Raw genomic sequence first — 20,647 nt, forward strand, 5'->3', positions numbered from 1 at the left:
TAAAGACCCAGTAAACTCGCCGGGAGCCATCATCTCTAGAACTGAGCCGGTGGTAAAGTAGGTAGCAGGCGAACCGGTGAAATGAGGTAGCCTCTGCAGAGACCTGTTGGTCCTCTGGGACACGCATGTGACCAAAGCGGGCCGAGAAGATGTCCTGTTTAATGAGAAATCCGGCCGCCAGCTTCGGAAATCCACTGCGCGGCTGGTGGGCCCCGGCAGAGCCCCCTCTGAGCGGCTGTGGCAGCCCCGGGGCCGGGCCGGCAGCCAGCTGGGCCTTGGGCCCCCCGCAGTTGGCAAGCCAGGTAGTGTCTTGGGCTCGGGAATGCCCTCGGGGCCTGAGGAGTGTCTGCGGTGTTGAGTGTGGTTAGGGAGGGGGCAGCGGCCGCCCAGATGTCTGGTCAGGAGGAATTCATGCTTCCCAATTCTCGTGACTTTCTCTCCTCCTTTCCCAGGAAGGCCTCCATGGAACACAAAGTTGTTGTTTTTTTTTTAAACAAGTGTCTAACGTGTTAAAAAAAAAAAAAAATCAATCCTTGGGGTGCCTGGGTGGCTCTGTTGGTCCCCAGTCAGGACTCCCTGCTCAGCAGCGAGCCTGCTCCTCCCTGTCTCTCTGCCCCTCCCTCCCCTTGGGCTCCCTCTCTCCCTCTCTCTGTCTCAAATAAATAAATAAAATCTTAACAACAACAAAAATTGGTCCTGCCCTCCCAGAATGTGTAATCTAACAATAGTACTAAGGAGAAAAAAATATGAGAATTTCTTCTTAAAAAACAGTGAGATTTTAAAAAATTCAATACGCTTTGTTATAAAAGTAGCACGTGCAATGTGCAGAGACTGGAAGTCTCTTGCTGGGGGGAGTGTAAGGGGGTCCAGCTGCGGCACGAAGGCATGACAGAGGCTCCTCCAAAAGGGCGCGTGAGCGGGGACTTAGTCCGGCACGTTCGCTTGTAAGGGTCTAGTTCAAAGAACTGAAGGCGGGGCTCGGATAGGTTGGCGTCCGCACAGGATGACAGCAGCATTGTTCACAAGGGCCAAAAAGCAGACACGGTCACATGTCCTTGAGCGGATAAAGAGATGACATGTGACAGAGCCACCCAAGGGGATACCGTCCAGCCGTAAAAGGAATGAGATTTGTCCATGCATTCGACATGAATGAACCTTGGAAAACCTCTAAGTGAAGCAAGAGTTGTGTACATCTTACCAAAGAACAAGTACTGAACAATTGCACTTACATGCGGTACCTAGAGTAGGCAACTTTATAGAGATAGAAACGACAAGTTCCAGGGGCTGGGGATGGAGGAAATGAGGATTCGTGTTTAATGGGCACAGAGTTTCTGTTTGGGAAGATGGAACATTCTGGAGATGGGTGATGAGGACGATCTCACCACAGTGTGAATGTACTTGATGCTATAAACCGTACACTGATGAAAGGCTAAAGTGGGGGCCCAGTTGGTTGAGTGTCTGGCTCTTGGTTTTGGCTCAGGTCATAGGGATCTCAGGGTGGTGGGATTGAGCCCCATATCAGGCTCAATGCTCAGTGGGGCGTCTGCTTGAGATTCTCTCTTTCCTTCCTCCTCTGGCTCTCCCCTTGCTGTCTTTCTCTCTCTCTAAAATAAATAAAATCTTGGGGCACCTGTTTGGCTCAGTCATTAAACATCTACCTTTGGCTTGTCAGGGTCCTGGGATCGAGCCCTGCATCTGGCTTTCCTGCTCTGCGGGGAGCCTGCTTCTCCCTCTCCCACTCCCCCTGCTTGTGTTCCCTCTCTTGCTGTGTCTCTCTGTGTCAAATAAATAAATACAATCTTTAAAAAAATTATATATATATATTATTTCTCATAGTTTGGTGGTCCAGCTGGTTCTCTGGCATCTAACTACTGGGTATACTCATCATTTTGCTTTGTCACATCACCACATTCCATTAGCATTTGGTGTGTTTATATGGCTTAAATTATCTTACAAAGTTTGGGTCTTAGCATTTCTTTTGTCCCTACTAAGTCAAAAATACATCTTTAATTCTAATAATGACTTGTGTTCAGGATATAATTTTGTATCTGGTTGTATTCACACTTTCTTTCTATGATCATTTCTTGTAGTTTTTATTTCATCTTTTGAGTAAGTAAGAAATTTACATGGCTCATAACCCAAAAATACAAGCTAATGTACTGTGAAGTTTCCCCTCCTTATTACCCATCTCTAATTCCTCCCACCTTTTCTATCCTCTAAAATCCTATTTTTAGTTTCTTATAAATTACTCCAGAGTTTCTTTATACAGCACAAGCAAATACAAATATAGATTCTTACTGCCCCCCCCCCTTTTTAACGTAGAATGTCATATTTGTTCTGCAACCTCCTCTTCCTCCCTAGTTTTCAGTACACCTTGCCAGTCTTTCCTTATCAGTAGATGGAGAGCTTCTTTATTCTTTCCATAGTTCCATGTATAAGGTGCTCCATAATGGAGGGAGCTTGCTTAACCAGACCTCTGCTGATGAGTATATACTATTTGTTTCACTATTATGAACATTGTTGTATACTTCTACACATGGATATGTATAAGTCAGTCTTAAGTGTAACAACGGAGCTGCTGGGTCAAAGGGTTTCTCTTAATTTTGACTGATACTGCCAAATTGCCTTCCCCAAGTGGCGGTACCATTTCACCCTATCACAAAGAATGTGTAAAATTTCCTTTATCCCCAGCCTCACCAACTCCTTGGATTTTTGCCAATCTGACAAAATTGAATTCAGATGAAAACTCGTATCTTCAGTTTTATTTAAAACATTTAAATTAATTAATTTATATATTTTTTATTTGAGAGAGCACGAGCGGGAGGTGGGCAGGGAGACCGACATCGGGCTTGGTCCCAGGACCCCTGAGACCTGGGCCAGAGGCTTAACCCACTGAGCCACCCAGGTGCTCCTAAAACATTTTTTATTACTATAGGCATGTATTAATTTTTTTAAAGTTATTTTATTTTTTTTTAAAGATTTTATTTATTTATTTGACAGAGACCATAAGTGGACAGAGAGAAAGAGGAGGAAGCAGGCTCCCTGCTGAGCAGAAAGCCCAATGCGGGGCTCCATCCCAGGACCCTGAGATCATGACCTGAGCCAAAGGCAGAGGCTTAAACCACTGAGCCACGCAGGCGCCCCTGCATGTATTAATTTCATAACAAATGATAAGCATTTCTAATGTGGTTTTCAAAAATCATGGGCCTAAGGAAATTGAGGTAGATTTCTATGCTCTTACATGGAAGAACATCCAAGTTAACAAATGATTTAAGTTACTGGATAATGATATCATACCATAATTCTGCACATATAATGTGCACAGACATCTCTATGTAGCTGTACATAGAAATACATCTGGAAGGACAGAGAGAACGTAACAGTGGTGACCCCTGGGTCGTGAGACTAGGGAAAGGCCTTAGTGAGGGAACTTTTACTTTTCACAATATATTCTTTGGCAGTTCTTGCCCACTTCTTAAGAAATGTAATTTATTTAAATTAAAACAACAAAAGCAGTTTACCCTGTTCTCCCACCCCTAACTGTCACCTCTGGCAACCACCAATTTATTTTCTGTATCTGTGAGCTTAGCTCCTTCCTTCCTTCTGTCCTTCCTTCCTTTCATTCTTCCTTTCTTATTTTTTAAAAAAGATTTATTTTATTTATTTATTTGCACAGAGACAGAGAGAGACAGTGAGAGAGGGAACAGAAGCAGAGAGAGTGGGAGAGGTAGAAGCAGGCTTTCTGCTGAGCAGGGAGCCCGACGTGGGGCTCGATCCCAGGACCCTGATATCATGACCTGAGCTGAAGGCAGATGCTCAACTACTGGGCCATCCAGGCTCCCCTATTTGTTTATTTTAGAGAGAGCGCAAGAGTGGAGGTGGGGAGGGGCAGAGGGAAAGGGGGAGAGAGAGAATCCTCAGTCTCCCCACTGAGCATGGAGCCTGACACAGGGCTCGATCTCAGGACCCTGAGATCATGCATGACCTGAGCAGAAATCAAGAGTCAGTTGCTTAACCTACTAAGCTACCCACGTGCCCCTCTTTTTTTTTTTTTAATATACGTACTTTTAAAATTTCACATATAAATGAAATCATACAGTATTTGTCTTTCTCTGACTTATAAGGAGACTGCCCTCTAGACCCTGCAATTACAAATCCTGTTTATTCCATTGGTTTCTATATTTACTGAATTATATCTCCTTTGCGTCGTGGAACCGTAGTTACACCCTTTTGGCCTCTGGTTCTGTGGGACACTCCGGGGAGCCCAGGAGCTTTTGCTAGTCCTGGATGGCTCCTCCACCAGGAGCTTGTCCAGGTGATCAAGCAAAGTGTCCCAGATCGGGGACTCCATGACACCGCATTCTGTGCAGACGTCCTGTGAACACCGCGCTTCCCAGGGCTGTTCAGGTTCTGCCAGGGTGTGGAAGAGGCCTCTGAGAATGTGAGCCTCCCCTGACAATTCCAGCCGCAGGTGCCTGAAGGTGCAGACCACGCTCAACACGCCCAGTTTTGCGGGACCTTCTATAACGAGCACCTTTGCTTGCGTAACCCAAACATTGCTGTGGGCTCCAGGCGTGTCTAGATACCAGCTTGGTTTGAAGTCCATATCCCATGCCCTCTAGAAATCCAAAGCACTCCCCAGTGTCCTCACCAATACCCTGAGGATTGTGTTCTCATGTTATCTCTGACTTCAGCTCCCGCCCCCACGGGTGATGTCTCCGTTCTGCTCAGCCAGATGGTAAATGTCAGCCCTTTCTATTTCTACAGAGGGACCGGCTCACACCAAGCATGTGGGGCATGGGAGGCATTTCTGAAGATTTGGAGCACACGTGGTGATGTGAGCACGGCACAGTGGCAGCCCCATCTTTAAAGTGCCCCATCTTGGAGGCACCGCTGGCTTCCTCTGCAAATGTTGCTGCTTTCCCTCTGTCTCCTTTTCTCGCCGTCTGCCTACCTTCCTCCCAGCAGCAAGACTCCTGACTCAGGCAGGAACAGTTCGGCTCTATCTTTTGATCTCACCTTCCTGGAAGGGGTTGCTGTGACAGGCAGTCACGAGTATGACCCGCACAACCATGTGAAGTGGTCTGGCCTGCTGGAGCATGATTTTTTTTTTTTTCTTTGTAACTCTTGCTGTTTGTTTTTCTTGGGGGTTTCCTGTGCTTTCTGGAAATTCTGCTTTCTGAGGCTCTGGGTAAGGGAGTCAGGGCATCCTAATGCAGGAGTGATGGAGGAAGAGGAGGGACACTGTGTGAGAAAGGATTGGGAAAGGACAATTAGGGGCGCCTGGGTGGCTCAGTGGGTTAAAGCCACTGCCTTCGGCTCAGGTCATGATCTCAGGGTCCTGGGATCGGCTCTCTGCTCATCAGGGAGCCTGCTTCCTCCTCTCTCTCTCTCTGCCTGTCTCTCTGCCTACTTATGATCTCTCTCTGTCAAACAAATAAAATCTTAAAAAAAAAAGGGAAAGGACAATTAAAGGTGATATAGGCATAAGAAAAACAATTCAAACTGTAGAAACCCGAATATAGAGTGACAAGCAAGACTGTCCCTTCCACCATCAGTCCCATAGTTTGCTTTCCTAAAATAACCAGTGTTACAGGCTTCTTATTGATTTTTTTGGAGATATTTTATGCATATATAAACATAAATTATCTGTATTATGTATGTGTATTTTCTCTTCTAAAAATAAATGGTAGCCTGCTATAGCTTTTTTTGGGTTTTTTTTGCCATTTATCTATTTATTTATTTTAGTAATCTCTATACCCCATGTGGGGCTGGAACTCATGACCCTGAGATCAAGAAGCACATGCTCCTCTGACTGAATGAGACAGGCACCACTTCTTTTGCCTTTTAAAAATTTAACCATATAACTTTACTATTTTTAACGGAGCTACCTATAAATATATACCCCTAAACACACACGCACACATACGTACTTATGTATCTTTTCTTGTACTTGCACAAAAGGCAATCCTAGGTGACCCCCTTCATCAGCCCCTGGGGAAAGATTTCTAGGGCATGGGGATTTCCAGCACGAGGAGGGATTCTGGTTGCTGGAACATTCCTGATGTCAGCTTCAGTACGAGGAGGTGATGACGAATATCCAGCCTTGTTTCTGAGGGCTCATGGCTGTGGTCAATTGTAATTTTGTTTCCAAGTATCTTCTGTCTATGCCCTAGGGGATTTTGTGCTCCTTGAAGGTGACCCTCAGCATGTCCCCATGGGAGGAATGGATATGTCCCCTCGTTGGCTTCAGGTTTGGCCATATTATCTCTCTGGGCCAAATGAAAGTGAGCGGGGGTGTGGGGGCAGCACTACAACGTCCAGGTTGGAGTGTCCTGAGCCGGGGTGGCCTTCTGCTCTGTGTCTTTGTCTTTGGACAAGGGAATGGAGACGGGATGGGGAGGGGATTATTCTGTCAGCCTGGGTCGTGGAACCAGAAGACATTTGGGAAAAAAAGCCATGGCTGATCCATATCTCATGAGTAATGTGGATGAGAAACAAACCTTGCTTGTCTTCAGCCCTGAAAGCTCTGGATTGTTTGTTCCAGCAGCCTCAACTCATGAAAACTGATTTATGCTGGGCAACAGTGCTGGGCACAGTCCCCGGGTCCAAGAGGGTTCTGGGGATCTGCTTCCCTACTAAGAGCGGCCTCTGGGTTTGATCTGGATTTACCACCAGTTGATAAAGAGGTCTGGTTGGTATTACAGGAACCAAGATATGCCATGGGCACTACGGAATCCCATACTTTCTAGCAGCAGGACCGGTTGCCTCGAACGTTCAGAAAGCCATTTGGCATTGTATAATGAGTCCTAAGATAATTTTTACTTCTAGAAATCTAGGTCAAGAAAATAACCAGAGATATGCAGGGAAGTCCACAATAGAGTTATTTGAGAAATTGGAGACAACCTAAATGCCCCATCACAGGGTAATCGTTTATTCTATATGATGGATAGTATGCAGCCACGAGAATCAAGTAGCTGCATATTTAATGAATGGGGGAGATGTTTACATTTTAATACTGACCTAGAGAAACACGACGCAGAACTCTATCCATATGACAATCTTAATTTATATAACAAATACGGGTTGATGCTCTCTATAACTTTGTAGATTTTTTTCACTTACATCATGCGAATAAGCATTTCCGCCAAGTGTCAAACATGTAGATATGTATAGAAAGAGACGATGAGGAAGTAAGCAAAAATAGTGGTTCTCTCTGGCTCGCCTTTTCTTTTCTGTGCTTTCGGTATTTTCCGCATATTCTATGAGGAGTATGGACTGCTTTCATAATCCAAAGTAACTGCTATTTAAAATAAGAATTATTCCGGTCACCTCGAGGGCTGTGCCTTTGCGCTGTGGCTGCCCAGGGGCCTTAACTGGGGCTCCTTGTCTAAGAATAAGGCTGGGTGTTTAATTAGGTCAGTCTCCTGCCGCCCTAGAATCTTCGCACTGAGCTCAGCTTGCCCGGCCCAGAACCCCAGGGACGCATCTCAGCTGGAGCTCTGAGCCTCCTGGGCTGTGCTGTGCCTCTGCCTGCCTTTAGCTTCGCCTGGATTTGAGACATCTGTGACCTGTCACCCTACCCCAGCCCCCTTCACGTCCCTTCAGCACGTCTCCTTTAAAAAGTAACTGTAGAGGGGCGCCTGGGTGGCTCAGTGGGTTAAGCCACTGCCTTCGGCTCGGGTCATGATCTCAGGGTCCTGGGATCGAGCCCCGCATCGGGCTCTCTGCCCTGCAGGGAGCCTGCTTACTCCTCTCTCTCTGCCTGCTTGTGATTTCTCTCTCTGTCAAATAAATAAATAAAATCTTAAAAAAAAAAAAAGTAACTGTAGACCTCGCTATTTTATAGAAGAGAATAGTAAGACTCCTGAAGTAAACATTCTGACCATTTGCGGTTGACAGCAATCTGGGATGAGAAAAGCTGCTCAGCCAGGCAGCTCCTGTTCCTTCCTCCCCCGGGGGCCTTCTCGGTAAGCTCTGTGTCAGACGGTGCGGGGCCCAGGGGCTGGCTGGGCGCCCGATGGAGGAGGGAGAATTCTCAGAAATCTCATTTGCATGAGAGCCTGATGTCTCCCGTTTTGGGAACTCCATCCAAGGGAAAAAGGAGCCTGCACCCAGCCTCATTATAAATAGGGTCAGCAAGGGCCAGTCCCTGTGTATGGTTTCGCTAACATCTTTATCCAGGTGTGTCCCTTGTGAGTGAGTGGTGGGTAAGCGGTGGCGGGTGCGGTGTCTGCGGTCCTGCCCAGTGGGAACTGCAGTGGAGTTGGGGTTCAGACCTGCGTCTGCTCAGGGAAGGGACAGCTGGGACCAGCAGCCTCACGAGAGCAGAGCCCGTCTGTGAACTAGTGAAGCATGATCCACGGGCAAGAGGAGTTGTGTCTCACAATCCGTGTCACCTGTTGAGTGATTTCTCTGTCTGTGGAGCACAGAGCCCCCTCCCCTCCCAGACTCCATCAGGCTCCCTTGGACCTGCTTCAGCTCTGCCCAGGAAGGCAACCCTTGGGACTTGTCATCTCCCTGACTGTCCACATCTGCGACCTTAAATTCCATCATCCTCAACTTTTTTTTTTTTTTAAGATTTTATTTATCTATTTGACAGACAGAGATCACAAGTGTGCAGAGAGGCAGGCAGAGAGAGAGGAAGGGAAGCAGGCTCCCCACTGAGCAGAGAGCCCGATGCGGGGCTCGATCCCAGGACCCTGAGATCATGACCTGAGCCGAAGGCAGAGGCTTAACTCACTGAACCACCCAGGCATCCCAACTTTTTGTTGTTGTTGTTGTTGAGGTACAATGTACATGCAGTAGAGTGCACGGATTCTTATGCCTCTTGTGTCTGTAAGATTCAGCCGTGTTATTGTGGATGGCATAGTTTATTCTTTTTTTTTTCTAAAGATTTTATTTATTTATTTGACAGAGAGAGAGATCACAAGTAGGCAGAGAGGCAGGCAGAGAGAGAGGGGGAAGCAGGTTCCCTGCTGAGCAGAGAGCCTCATGTGGGACTTGATCCCAGGACCCTGAGATCATGACCTGGACCGAAGGCAGAGGCTTCACCCACTGAGCCACCAGGCGCCCCAGCGTAGTTTATTCTCTACTACCATTTATTTATCCATTCTTTTGGCAGACACACATCGTCTGTGTAACCCACTTTTCTTCCTTCACCCTCTTTGTTGCTCATTGACACCCCAACCTGGCAGCTCCTCCATGTTTTCTCGCCCATCAGTCTGGCTACTGTGCCCCATCTCATTTCTTTTGAGGCCAAGACTCCTGCAAGGGAACCCTCTCTCGTGCTGCTCCTGCTTCCCTACCCTCTGCTCCTACTCAGCTGCCGCCATCTTGCCAGGGACATCCCACCAGTCCAGGTCTCCTGTGACCTACCTTTGCCATATGTAGGGGACATTTAGAGCTTCTCTGTGGCACTGTCCCTGCTCATGGCTCCCCCCATGTTCCCCCCTCCCTTTCTCCTTCTCTCCTACAAATCTGGCTGCCCCCTCTCAGCCTCCTTTGCTCTCTCCTCTCCTGTCCCCATCCCCACGTGGTTGTTCCTGGGCCTCTGTCCTCAGCTCTCCTCTCTCCTGAGGGGCCCTCTTGGGTCCTCAGCTACCACAGATACCAATATAACTTCCTTCCTCTTCAGTCCCTAGATCCCCAAACTGAAAGGATTTCCCAGACTCATTTGGTGGCAAGACTTGATCAGGCCCTGACATGAGCTTGTTTATTGTCTTTACATAACCACTTCGTGGGAATGAATATTCATGTGCTGGCTGCAGGAATGTCAATGTGTTTGATTATGGGCTGTTGTCCCAGACCCACCAAGGGAATGATCATGCATATATATAGTAAATCATGTATTACTTTCTGAAATTCAGAAAATTTTGAATTCTTTTTTTTTTTTTAAGATTTTATTTATTTATTGGACAGAGAGAGACAGTGAGAGAGGGAACACAAGCCGGGGGAGTGGGAGGGGAGAAGCAGGCTTCCCACCAAGCAGGAAGCCTGATGTGGGACTTGATCCCAATATCCTGGGATCATGACCTGAGCCGAAGGCAGATGCTTAACTGACTGAGCCACCCAGGCACTCCTTGAATTCTGAAACATATCTGAACACCTGGGCTTCAGGTGAGGGTTTGTAGACCCAGAACTCACTCCCCACCTCATACCCTCCCGACAAGTCCCTTCATTTCCTGCTGCCATCTCTGGGTTGGTGTCTCCTACTCCCGTGGCTCCGTAGGATCTTAACTTCTTCCTTCCTTAGGATCATCTCCAGTTAATCCGTCCCCAGGTCCTAACTCACCCACTGACTCTCTGGCCAGCTCTCCCCTCTCCGCTCCCTGTAAATTCAGGCCTGCCCCAGCCCCTGCCTGGCTGCGGTGGGACCCTCTCAGTAGCCAGTCTGGCTCCTAGCTGGCCGGCCATTGGCACTGTCACAAGGCGCGGCTTTAAACCACAGGGGATCACATTCTCACTCTGCTCAAAATGCTGCCAGGGTTTCCCACCACCTTCAGGATCAAGGCCAAGCTTTTTAGTGGGACATAGTACCTTTCCCGATCTGGCTTTTCTCCCCTCCCCTACCTCTCTTGGTCTCCTAGAAAGAGGTGTGGCCTCACTGCACCCCTCCCCTTTCAAGAATTGTGGGAATTCTTCTTGCGGTCTGTCCAGGGAGCTCCTGTTCTTTTCAAAATCGAGCAGGCATCACCTTCTTCTGGACCCTGCCCTCATCCCTAACAGAGGAGCTCCCCTGTCCCTCTGGCTGGCTGCCTCTGGACCTCATGGGCAGCATCACGTGCTCAGGACCAGGGTGCTAGGTATTGGCTTGCGTGGCCGGTGGTACCATCAGGGGCTCAGTCCTCAGTGTTCAGGGCAGGTGTTCATGAAATGCAAAAAAAAAAACAAAACAAACCAAAAAAAAGTTTTACTTAAAACAATAAATATTAATTATATAGCATTTGTATTCTGCTATTTTCATTTGGCATAAATACTTCTTGAGTTTCTATGTCACTTCATGTAGTTTTTTCCCCCCATTATCAAGCCATCTATCAGAAAATTGAGATACTAAAGACAAGCAATTAAATAATGACCTGGCATTTTGACCGGGGCCCCGGGTGCCTCACATACTTTAAGCTATTTTTTATTTTGAGTTATTTTCTCCAGTCCTTTTGCGTTTGCATTTTGTAAATAGTAGGCAAGCTGGTGTGTTCTGCCTCTTTTTCTCCCGTGGCAGTCTGTCCTAAGCGGTTTTTGGGTTCATCTTCTTAACCACAGTTAGTCGGATTTATCCAGATGTTTGATGATACAGATGTGCTCTGCGGCGGGACACTGAGGGGGGCCGATGGTTTCTCACGAGTCGTCTTCTTGCATCTAGCTTTGTCTCTTTTCTAGGTGACTTTGTAAAGGATGGATTCTCAGGATTAGAGGATTTGAAGAAAATGGAAGTTGTCCGTGGGACTGGATATGCATGAAGCTGGGTTTTCCTCGGGGGAGTGACCGCTGACCACAAACACTGTGCGGAGGGGGTTGTCATCCCCGGAATGTGGACAGCCCGGGTCCCATGCTCTCGCCACGTCCTGCCTGATTCAACAAGAGATAGTGGCCAGACTTGCAGAGGACTTACCGGCCCAACAAAAACATCTGGCCACTCATCCCTCCCCTGTTGCCCTCCACTCCTTTCTACCTGGAGCAGAGCTCCTGACCCAGGGAAACTGTAGGGATTTCTAGTCTTTTAAAAACTTTTTTTAAAAAAAGATCTATTTATTTGAGAGAGAGAGAGAGAGCGAGAGCGCGAGCGAGCAGGGGGAGGGGCAGCGGGAGAAGGAGAAGCAAACTCCCCACTGAGCACGGAGCCAGGTGTGGGGCTCGATCCCAGGACTCAGATCCTGACCTGAACCGAAATCAAGGGTGGGACGCTCAACTCTCTGAGCCACGCAGGTGCCCCAGAGATTTCTGTTCTTATCGTGCTCTCCCTCTGGCTAGTAGGCCAAGTGGAAGAGGGATCAATGCCCCAAAAGGGAGTGACTGTCTCCCTCCTCCGCCCCCACCAACTGGGATGGAGCCATAACTGAGAGACTTGGGGCAAACTGCACGGAAAGAAGCAGCAAAGGGATGTTTCCCCCAGAACCTTCTCAGAGAGCCGGGGGTGGCATTGTTTGTGGTGACAGGGGTTTCTAGAGCAAGCCCTTAATTTCCTCCTCTAGAGAGAGAAAAGGATGGCGATAATAGTACTAACATCCACAGCACAGGGCTGAGGTGAATGTCAAATGAGAAAATGAAGTGAAGACATAGTTCTCGAGAAATGCTGGGTGTTTCTGTGAAGGATGAGATTCCCAAGGCCCAAGGATGGGGTGGCTTCAGCCTCCAGGTGCACGCATGTGTCTAATGTGGCTTGCTTTGTTAAATGTCTTTTAATGTATTTTTTATTATTATATTTATAGAGTTTGACAGTTTTTAAAAGAGATTTTATTTATTAGAGAGACTGAGAGAGAGAGAGAGAGCATGAGTGGGGGGAGGAGCAGAGGCAGAGGGAGAAGCCGACTCCCTCATGGGGCTGGATCCCAGGACCCCGGGGTCATGACCTGAGCTGAAGGCCGACGCTGAACTGACTGAGCCACCAGGCGCCCCTGTTAAATGTCTTTTTAAAAGTGAGGTTCTGAAGCTTTGTTGTACATTAGACTCACCTAAGGAGTAAAAAATGCTCAACGCTCCCTCCCTGTATGCCTGCCAGGGGACATCTTTGCTGGCTGCTCCTGCTATACCAAGTACGTCCCGTGCCCTGTCAGCCCTGGGTGACCAGCAGGGCCCATGCCCTGACCTGGGGTCCCTGCCAAGGAGCACAGAGCCCTCCTGAGTGGCTCTAGGAGCTTAGTGGGAAGGCTTTCACTGAAGGCGGGGGCCCGACCTTGTAACAGGTGCCCCCCGCCACAAGGAATGACCTGCAGCATAGGGTGATGCCCCTTCCAGCAGAGCTGGGACACAACTCAGTGTGGTTCAAGGGGTGACTCTGATACAGGGTCCAGTTTTCCCTGTCACTTCAGGCCTCCATATCATCCTCCCCCGTCCTCACGGCCTGCCCCAGCTGTGACACTGACTATCAGCATGGGAACCTCTTCATGTCGTTCCGAAGCCTCTTCCAGGACGTGCGCAAGGCCATGGATAATGTCCACCCACAGGTGAGGGCCCAGGACCCCAGGACCCCTGTTCTGTCTGCTCTTGGCTCTGCTGGGCCAACCCTGAGGGCTTCCACCCCCAGAGTTTCCACTGCCTGCTGAGGACTGTGGTCTGGGCTCTCTGCATCTTGGACCCAGGCCGGCAGGCAGGTCGGACACACACACACACACACACACACACACACACATACACACACACTTTTCCTCTGCTCCACCTGTAGGACTGTCTGAAGGAGACTACCCTGGAGGACTTAGACAAATACATGGAGAAGGGCGTGAGTGGGTCATGACCAGGCCTGTCCCTTTGTCCCTCTCCTCCGTAGGATAGTGGGGCTGTGTCCCTGCCTCCCTCCTCGAGATGTGGCCAGAGCTCTGGCCCAAGGATGGGGTGGCTTCAGCTCACAGACTTTCCTGCCCGGCCTGGAGCCCCGTGCCTGGGAGGCTGAGAGCCGAGAAAGGGATCCCCGGGGCAGGTGGGAGAGGCCCCACCCCAGGAAGTGACGTCTGTCTACCTCTGCTCCAGGTGCCAATCCCCACCCTGCTGGGCAAGAGGAAGGAGGATGGGAAAGGGTTTCTGGCCACCAACAGCAGCTACAACTACACGGATGTGAGTGTGTGGATGGGGTGGGGGGATGGCCCTCAGCCATCGGAGCCCAGAGAACAGCCTCCTTTTCTGGCTGCTGGAGGAAACTGAGATCCTGTAGGAACAGGAAGGGGTCAGGAGGAGCCAAGACCCTGCTACCCTCCGGGTCTGGTTGGCATTTTGCGTCCCATTTCTTGGCCTTTTAAGGCCTCAGTGGATTGAACAACTTCTCAGCATGTTGTTCCTGTGGTCCCCAGTGTGTCCTGCAGGGTGAGGGCAGAGGCAGGCAGTGGCCCCCAGCCCCACCCAGCTGGGTGCCCTGACCCTTGCCCTGTCTTTGCCAGGCCATCTGGACCTGCCTGTTTGGCCTCCGTGAGGTGAGTGCCACGTGCCTGGCTGGAGAGCCTGTGCCAAAGGCAGGGAGGGCCAGGCCAGGCCACAGTGCTGAGGGCCTCGCCCATGTCTGGTCCTCCCCTTTAGGGAATCTTTGGACCTCCTCCTAAGTGTGGGAGGGGCCTTTCCCATGTATGGGCCTGGCTGGAGGGAGTCAGAGAGGCCGGTGACCTCAGCCAGGCCAAGGTGAGGGCCCTGGAGGGAGGACTTACCGCCCTGGAGGAGCCATGAAGAGGCAATCAGACGTCTGGGGGCGGGGGAGGGGGTGTGTGTGTGACCCGGAGTCCCTGGCAGGCAAACGGGTGGGCAGGGTTCACACTCAGCCGCTGTGCTCAGGTCCTGTGTCCCTGGGTCTCTGCCCCAGTGCTGTGAGCGAGAACAGTGAGAACCCGCACAACAGCCGACACCTGCCTCCACCAATAACTTCTGAGCACTTCCTTGTGCCGGGATGGTCCTGGTCATGGGTGCTGGGGAGCCAGGGGTGCCGCAGGGCTGGGAGTCAGGACCCTGGGATACGGATGGCTTGTGACCTGAGTGCGGGCAAGCTTTCACCAGTGCAGGGCGTGGCTGAACCTGGCAGGTGCTCCCGCCAAGAAAGGCCAGGGGATGTGACCGGGGAGCAGCTGTGACACGGGTCAGGGTCAGGAGTCCCAGACTGCGTGCACGTGTCTGCACATGCTCCTCCAGGCCTGCCCCATAGGCTGAGGCCTCAGTCAGGCCCTGGAGTTCTGACTTCGACCTGATTGTGGTAGACACACGATAGCCCTGCTTGTTTGCTGAGGGAACAGTGCTGGAATGGGTCAGCACTGCTGAGGCCCCATGAACCTTGACCGGTGGGCCACATTGTGGGGAGGGCGCCTGCCCCTGAGGCTGGATCTGCCCATGGCAGCTGCCTCTGGGCTGCTCTGTCTGTCCCTGGAGACAGGGAACAAGGGGACTCTTTGGGGCTCTCACCTCCTTCCTCCCTCACCCCCATGGTTACCCTGGCCGATCCCATCCCCCTGCACTCTCTGACCGGGGTGCCCTCTGCCCCTCCAGGACTCAGGCAAACTTCACATGGGCACATACACGGGGCCCCACCAGCCCTGGGCGGTTCACTCTGGAGGTACCAGCTCCCACCTCGCCCCTCCTCCTCCGCCTCCGCAGGCACCCTACTAAGAACCCATGTCCCCATGTCCCCAGCCTGCCCACCAGGCAAGAGGGGCTGTGAGCAAGCCAGCCCTCCGTGGTGGGGCAGGCTCTTCGGACGTGGTGCGTGAGCTGCTTGGGGTGCGGGGGAAGGATATCCTCTACGTTGGGGACCGCCTCCTTGGGGACCGCCTCCTTGGGGACCTCCTCAAGTCTGAGAAGTGTCAGGGCTGGCGGACTTGCCTAGTGGTTCCTGAGCTGTCCCGGGAGCTGGGCATCTGGACCCAAGAGAAGCGTGAGCTGTGGAGCGGTCCGGGCCTGGAAGGGGGGCACAGGTGGCTAGCGCAGAGGCCTGCCCTTCACAATCTTGTCTTCTTTCCTGTTGGGGGTTGGTAGTGACCATAATAATATTGTCCACTCTGTGCTTCACCAGAGTGGAACTCCTTTATCCCTGAAGAAACAGAGATCCGGAGAGGTTAAGCAGCTTGCCCAAAGTCACACAGCCAGAAAGGGCAAGGCTGACTCAAATTCCTATGTCCTGACACCAGAGTGCTGTGGTGTTTCCGTAGTCTGAGGCTTCCTTCCCCACCTGACTCTACCCTCCCCATCAGCTGAGGACTCTCAGAGAGTGGACCGTCCACTCCCCCACCTGGGAATGACTGGTATCTTCGGGGTCAGGAACGGCTGCGAGCCCAAAGAATTTGGGTTTGTTCTAAGAGCTGGGTTTGAGTCATGACCATGTGACCTTGGGTGGGTCACCTGACTCCCTGACCGGCTTCCTCACAGGTCCCCACAGGACTTCTGCTGTCTTTGCTTTGCCCTGGGTGGAGTTTCACTTGATAAAAGGAAAGGGTGAAGGATGTTATGCACACAGCTTGGTATGTTGACCCCTGGTGACCTCCCCAGCCTCACCACGGGTTGAACTGGGCCTGGGACAGACAAAGGTAGTCAGGGCTGTCACTCACAACCCCCACCCCCCGCTGTCCCCTGTCCACTTTTCAGAGCGGAGGGAGGAGCTGAAGAGGCTGAACGTGTGCCCGGCGGAGCTGTACCAGTGAGAGCCCAGCCTGCAGAGAGGAGAGGGATGGAGGGTCCTGTGCAGTGTTCAGGAAATCACGATCTGTTCCAGGCTGGCCTTCCCTGCTAAACTGGATTTGGGGATCCCTCTGACCCCTTGGGTCACATTGTGACCTGTAGGCCCCTCCTCCTTACCCACTCAGCACGGACTCAGGAGGCCTATCCTCTCACACACGTGACAACCCCAGACCAGCCAGACCAGCACCCTCCCTGGGTGGCCACAGGGTGCCCTCCGACTTCCACAGGGGTCAAGAGAGGTTGGGCCTGCATCTCGGAGGCCTCATGGTTCACGTAGCCACTTTTGCAGCAGGCACATGGAGGGGAGCAGTTATGGGCTGCAAGTCATCAATCCCACCAAGAGGGAGATTCAGGTAAGCGTGCGGAGCTGCTCAGTCCCAGGTTCCTGAGCCCCGTTCTGGGATTTTCCCCAACCGCTGCAGGGCCACAGCTGTCCTTGTCTGCCGGCGCCCTCTGCTGGCCATGTTCCAAATGACAGCCGAGTGCTGCCCCAGCCTGTGGGGTGATTTGTGGCGCGTCTCTCCATCTCCCTTAACCTTCCTTGAGATGTGCAGGCCTGTCCGTTGACTGATTAGCCAGCTGTGATCAGCGACTAGGGACAGCCTGATGAGCCGCCCCAGGAGATGGGTTTGAGGGCCAGTGAGCTGATGGGTCCTGGGAAGAGGAGGAAGGAAGATGCTCCATGGCACTGCTAACCGGATCCCAAAGCCGGGAGCGTCCCGTAGGCCACATCAGGGGGATTCAGGCCACTTAGCATTCACAGAGCCAGCAGGGCTGAATAATGAAGGATCTCTTCAGGGCCTTTGCCGGTATAAAGCCCTTGTCTACTGTGTGATCCTTCCCTAGCCCTGAGAAGTGAGCTGGGCAGGGACAGTTACCTTTATTTTACAGATGAGAAAATGGGGGCTCCATGAGGGGAAATAGCAAGCTTTTGGTCCCTCTGGGAGTGAAGGTCCAGACCCGTTCTCTAGACGCTGAAAGCAAGGCCTGATGATGGGGTGGTTGGGCTTGCGGAGGGGGCAGGGGTGGGGCCAGGAGGATGGGCCTCTGTACGCGCTCTCTGTCGGGGCATCAGAAGCTACATTAAGCTGAGGGTTTAGTCTGGTGGTCACTCTCCAGGTCCAGGCAGGTAACTGTGAGGAAGAGGAAAGCAGGGAAGGGAGGCCCGGGCAAAGCAGAGAGCTGCCCCACCACCTGAAACACCAGTGGCTGCTGCCTCTGGGTTTAGAGAACCCAGCTCCTTCCCTACCCGGGGGCAGAGGCCTCACTTTCTGGGGGTGATAGACCCAGGGAGGGCGCAGCGGGGCCTGGCCCCAGCAGGGTAGGATTGGCTGTGGGTGACACACCCCGGAGCTGGACCTGTGCTACAGCATGGTGGGCAGCCCGTTCGCTGTGGCTTCTGCCGGCCGATCTTCTCCAACCAGTTTATGGGCTCTGCAGACCTCCACCTGCCTCAGCTCCCTTCCCTACCTGCTCAGCTTGCTGTATGGGGTGGCCCTGGAGCTGGCAGGTCCCTGCAGAGCTTCCCCGGCATCCCTCACCTTCTGCCCCAGAAGGACCCGCTGGTCCCCAGCCCTGCCAAGAGCTTTCAAGGTCGCCAGACCCAATCTCCCACCTCTAGGGACAAGTAGGTCCAAGCCTTACAGGGAACTGTGGGGCATAAAAAAGGCTCGGGAGGAGTTACAGTGATAGAGATAAGATGCTGCTGCCGGGATGTTTCCCTCCGGCCCAGCCTTCCCAACTGCTTTAAACTGAGACCAACTTAACTCAGTATTTCCTCAGTAGAGAGGATACCAGATGCTAGGAGGAAGGCGGTAGTCCCCCTCTCTTCGTTAACACAGGGTGACTTCAGGAGAAATGGACGAAGCAGCAGATGGTACAGTAAACGCCTCAGCTGGCTTTCCTGTGGAACACCTGCGCATGCTCCTGGGTCAAGGGCAGGGAGGTGGAGGTGGGGATGATGTCACTGGGTTTAGCGGGGAGCCATGAGACCAACCCAGGCAGCGCGTTCCTGAGCACGTGTGTCAGTTCTCTCAAAAAGTGTCAATATTTTCATCTTGAGACATGGAGTCTCATGTTGAGGATCTAGACTTGAAAGGATTTTCCGGTGTTCCTTGCCCCCCGCTTTCCTTGCCATTCTCAGCTGCCTTCCAGGTGCTTGAGAGGGGAAAACCACTTTTCTGAGTGTCTCCTGGGTTTCCTGCATTAGCTAGGTGCTCTTTTATTTTTTTAAAGTAATTTTGCTTAATGCTCAGTATAACCCACCAGAGAAGGTCTTTTTTTTTTTTTTTTTTTTGAGATTTTATTTATTTGACAGAGACACAGTGAAAGAGGGAGCACAAGCTGGGCGAGTGGGAGAGGGAGAAGCTGGCTTCCCACGGAGCAGGGAGACCGATGCGGGACTCAATCCCAGGACCCTGGGATCATGACCTGAGCTGAAGGCAGACACTTAACGACTCCACGCAGGCACCCCCAGCGTAGGTTTTTAAAGTCCTCATTGTTCCATGTGAAATGGAAGTGCAGAGAACTTGAGTACCCTGCGGTCATGCTGCTAGTAGACTGCAGGGTCAGAATTTGAACCCAGTGTCTTGAAGAACTGGGGACATGCTCTGTCCCCTCCACCCCACTGCCACACACTGGCAAGGGGGGAGGGAGCTCTCAGGATGCAGCCTCATCTCATCACCAGGTTTTTAGATGAGCAGGGCTAGAGAATTCCTGTGGCAAAGCTGGGGGTCTGATGTGTAGTTAGTTGTCATTGCTAATGTAGTGACCAGAGAGGTGAAGAAAAAGCAACCTGAGCACCAAAGTGAAACATGTAAAGAAACATGGCCTTTGCTCATCCATGCTGGCCTGGGATTAAGTGATGTCCATTTACTAGAAACTTCCTTCTCTGGCCGACTCCCCCCACCCTCCACCCTGCCCCGGGCTTCCTCTTCTGCAGAATCATTGAGCAGGAAGCCAGCCGCTCTGAGCAGAGAGTTGTCGTTGTCTATGCATAACCGAGGGCTTCCAGAAATTCCTGCCACGGAAGGGGCTGCTCCATCACCACTGGCACATGTCTCCGCAGATGCCCCATGAGTCAGTTGTGGAGCCAGAATGAGCTAACCTGGGTCCCTTCTCCTGCCCCTGCTTGTACTGCCAGAGGGTGAGTTGCTGGGAGAAGGCAGGTTGCTTCTATCCACAGTGGAGCTGGGAGGAGCCAGCTGGCTGTGCTGGGGGAGCTCAGCCACCTGGGGGCTACCCTGGGCTAGAGTAGTGATCCCCAGTGGAATAGTGCTCAACCAAGGAGGCATCTTGTATTCAAGCGTAACTAAAAATTCCTGAATATTTATGTTGGAATTTTACTATTTTATCATAAATCGCTTTGCTCTGGATTTCTCCTATGTTATAGTATTACACTGATTTTTAAAATTGTGGAGACACTAACCACATTATCTATGAATTTCGATTCAGAGAAGAAAAGAAGAAATTAAAATGTTTGTTTTCAAAATGGGGCATTGAGTCCCTTAGGGCCAGGAAGCACCGGCTCTGAGCCCGGATTCACAGGTTTTGTTCTTCAGAGGTTAGCTGGTGCCTTCCACCTCTCCAGACCGCTTTTGGCCGATTCATCTGACAAATCCATTCCCGCTCTGGAAAAGGCTGCAGAACCTGTACTCTTCCAAGCTAGGATTCCTCTCCAGACAGCTTTTGCAAACACAATGAGTAGGGGCCCTGCTTCAGCTCCTTTGTCACGTCGTGCTGCCTGGTCCTCCTGCTAGTGGACACTCCAGCTTTCATGAGTGGCAGCCTTGGCTCCTAGTCTGGTTCTGCCTCCCGAGCCCTGATTTTTAAAACATCCACCTCATAGGCTTCCTTTGGCTGGAAGGTGCCAGGATCAGTGTGCGCGTGTTCAGCTAGTGTTTACTGAGTGCCTCCTGCATGCCCAGAAATTTAGAAACGGAATCATAAGCTACTTTACATCTGCCTAGGAGAAGCTCACAATTCAAGAACATTAACAGCTCTTTATCAGTGGTCTGCAACTATGTTTCCATCTCAACCCCCCAGAGGGCTGGACACATCCCCATCAGGACCTGCGAGGCCTCTGGGGAATGTGTGTGGTTTGATTTCTGTACCCCTCATCTCCATCCCAGACCAAGCCGGGGTATTCTGGCACATTCTCTACCCCAGGGTTGGGAGCCATTGTGTAAGCTCTGGAGGACGGATTCCATAACCAGCTTTCTTTTTTTCTTAGACAGCTGAGGACAAAGAGAGGGAAGAGGACCAGGAAGACCGCATTGAGGTTGACTGA

At 51.3% G+C, this 20,647-nt stretch overlaps 1 protein-coding gene across 1 annotated transcript; it reads left to right on the plus strand.

The window, feature by feature from the left end:
- Positions 1-6,015: 6,015 nt before the first annotated feature.
- On the plus strand, positions 6,016-20,647 carry NT5DC4 (5'-nucleotidase domain containing 4). The gene is given in 13 exon segments (XM_045979039.1): positions 6,016-6,076; positions 12,719-12,752; positions 13,070-13,163; positions 13,382-13,435; positions 13,684-13,767; positions 14,088-14,120; positions 14,837-14,944; positions 15,175-15,241; positions 15,374-15,559; positions 16,267-16,318; positions 16,652-16,712; positions 19,427-19,504; positions 20,591-20,647. Coding segments are annotated over 13 exon segments (969 nt in total).

This window comes from Meles meles, chromosome 15, assembly GCF_922984935.1.
Source record: "Meles meles chromosome 15, mMelMel3.1 paternal haplotype, whole genome shotgun sequence".
NCBI classification, from domain to species: domain Eukaryota; kingdom Metazoa; phylum Chordata; class Mammalia; order Carnivora; family Mustelidae; genus Meles; species Meles meles.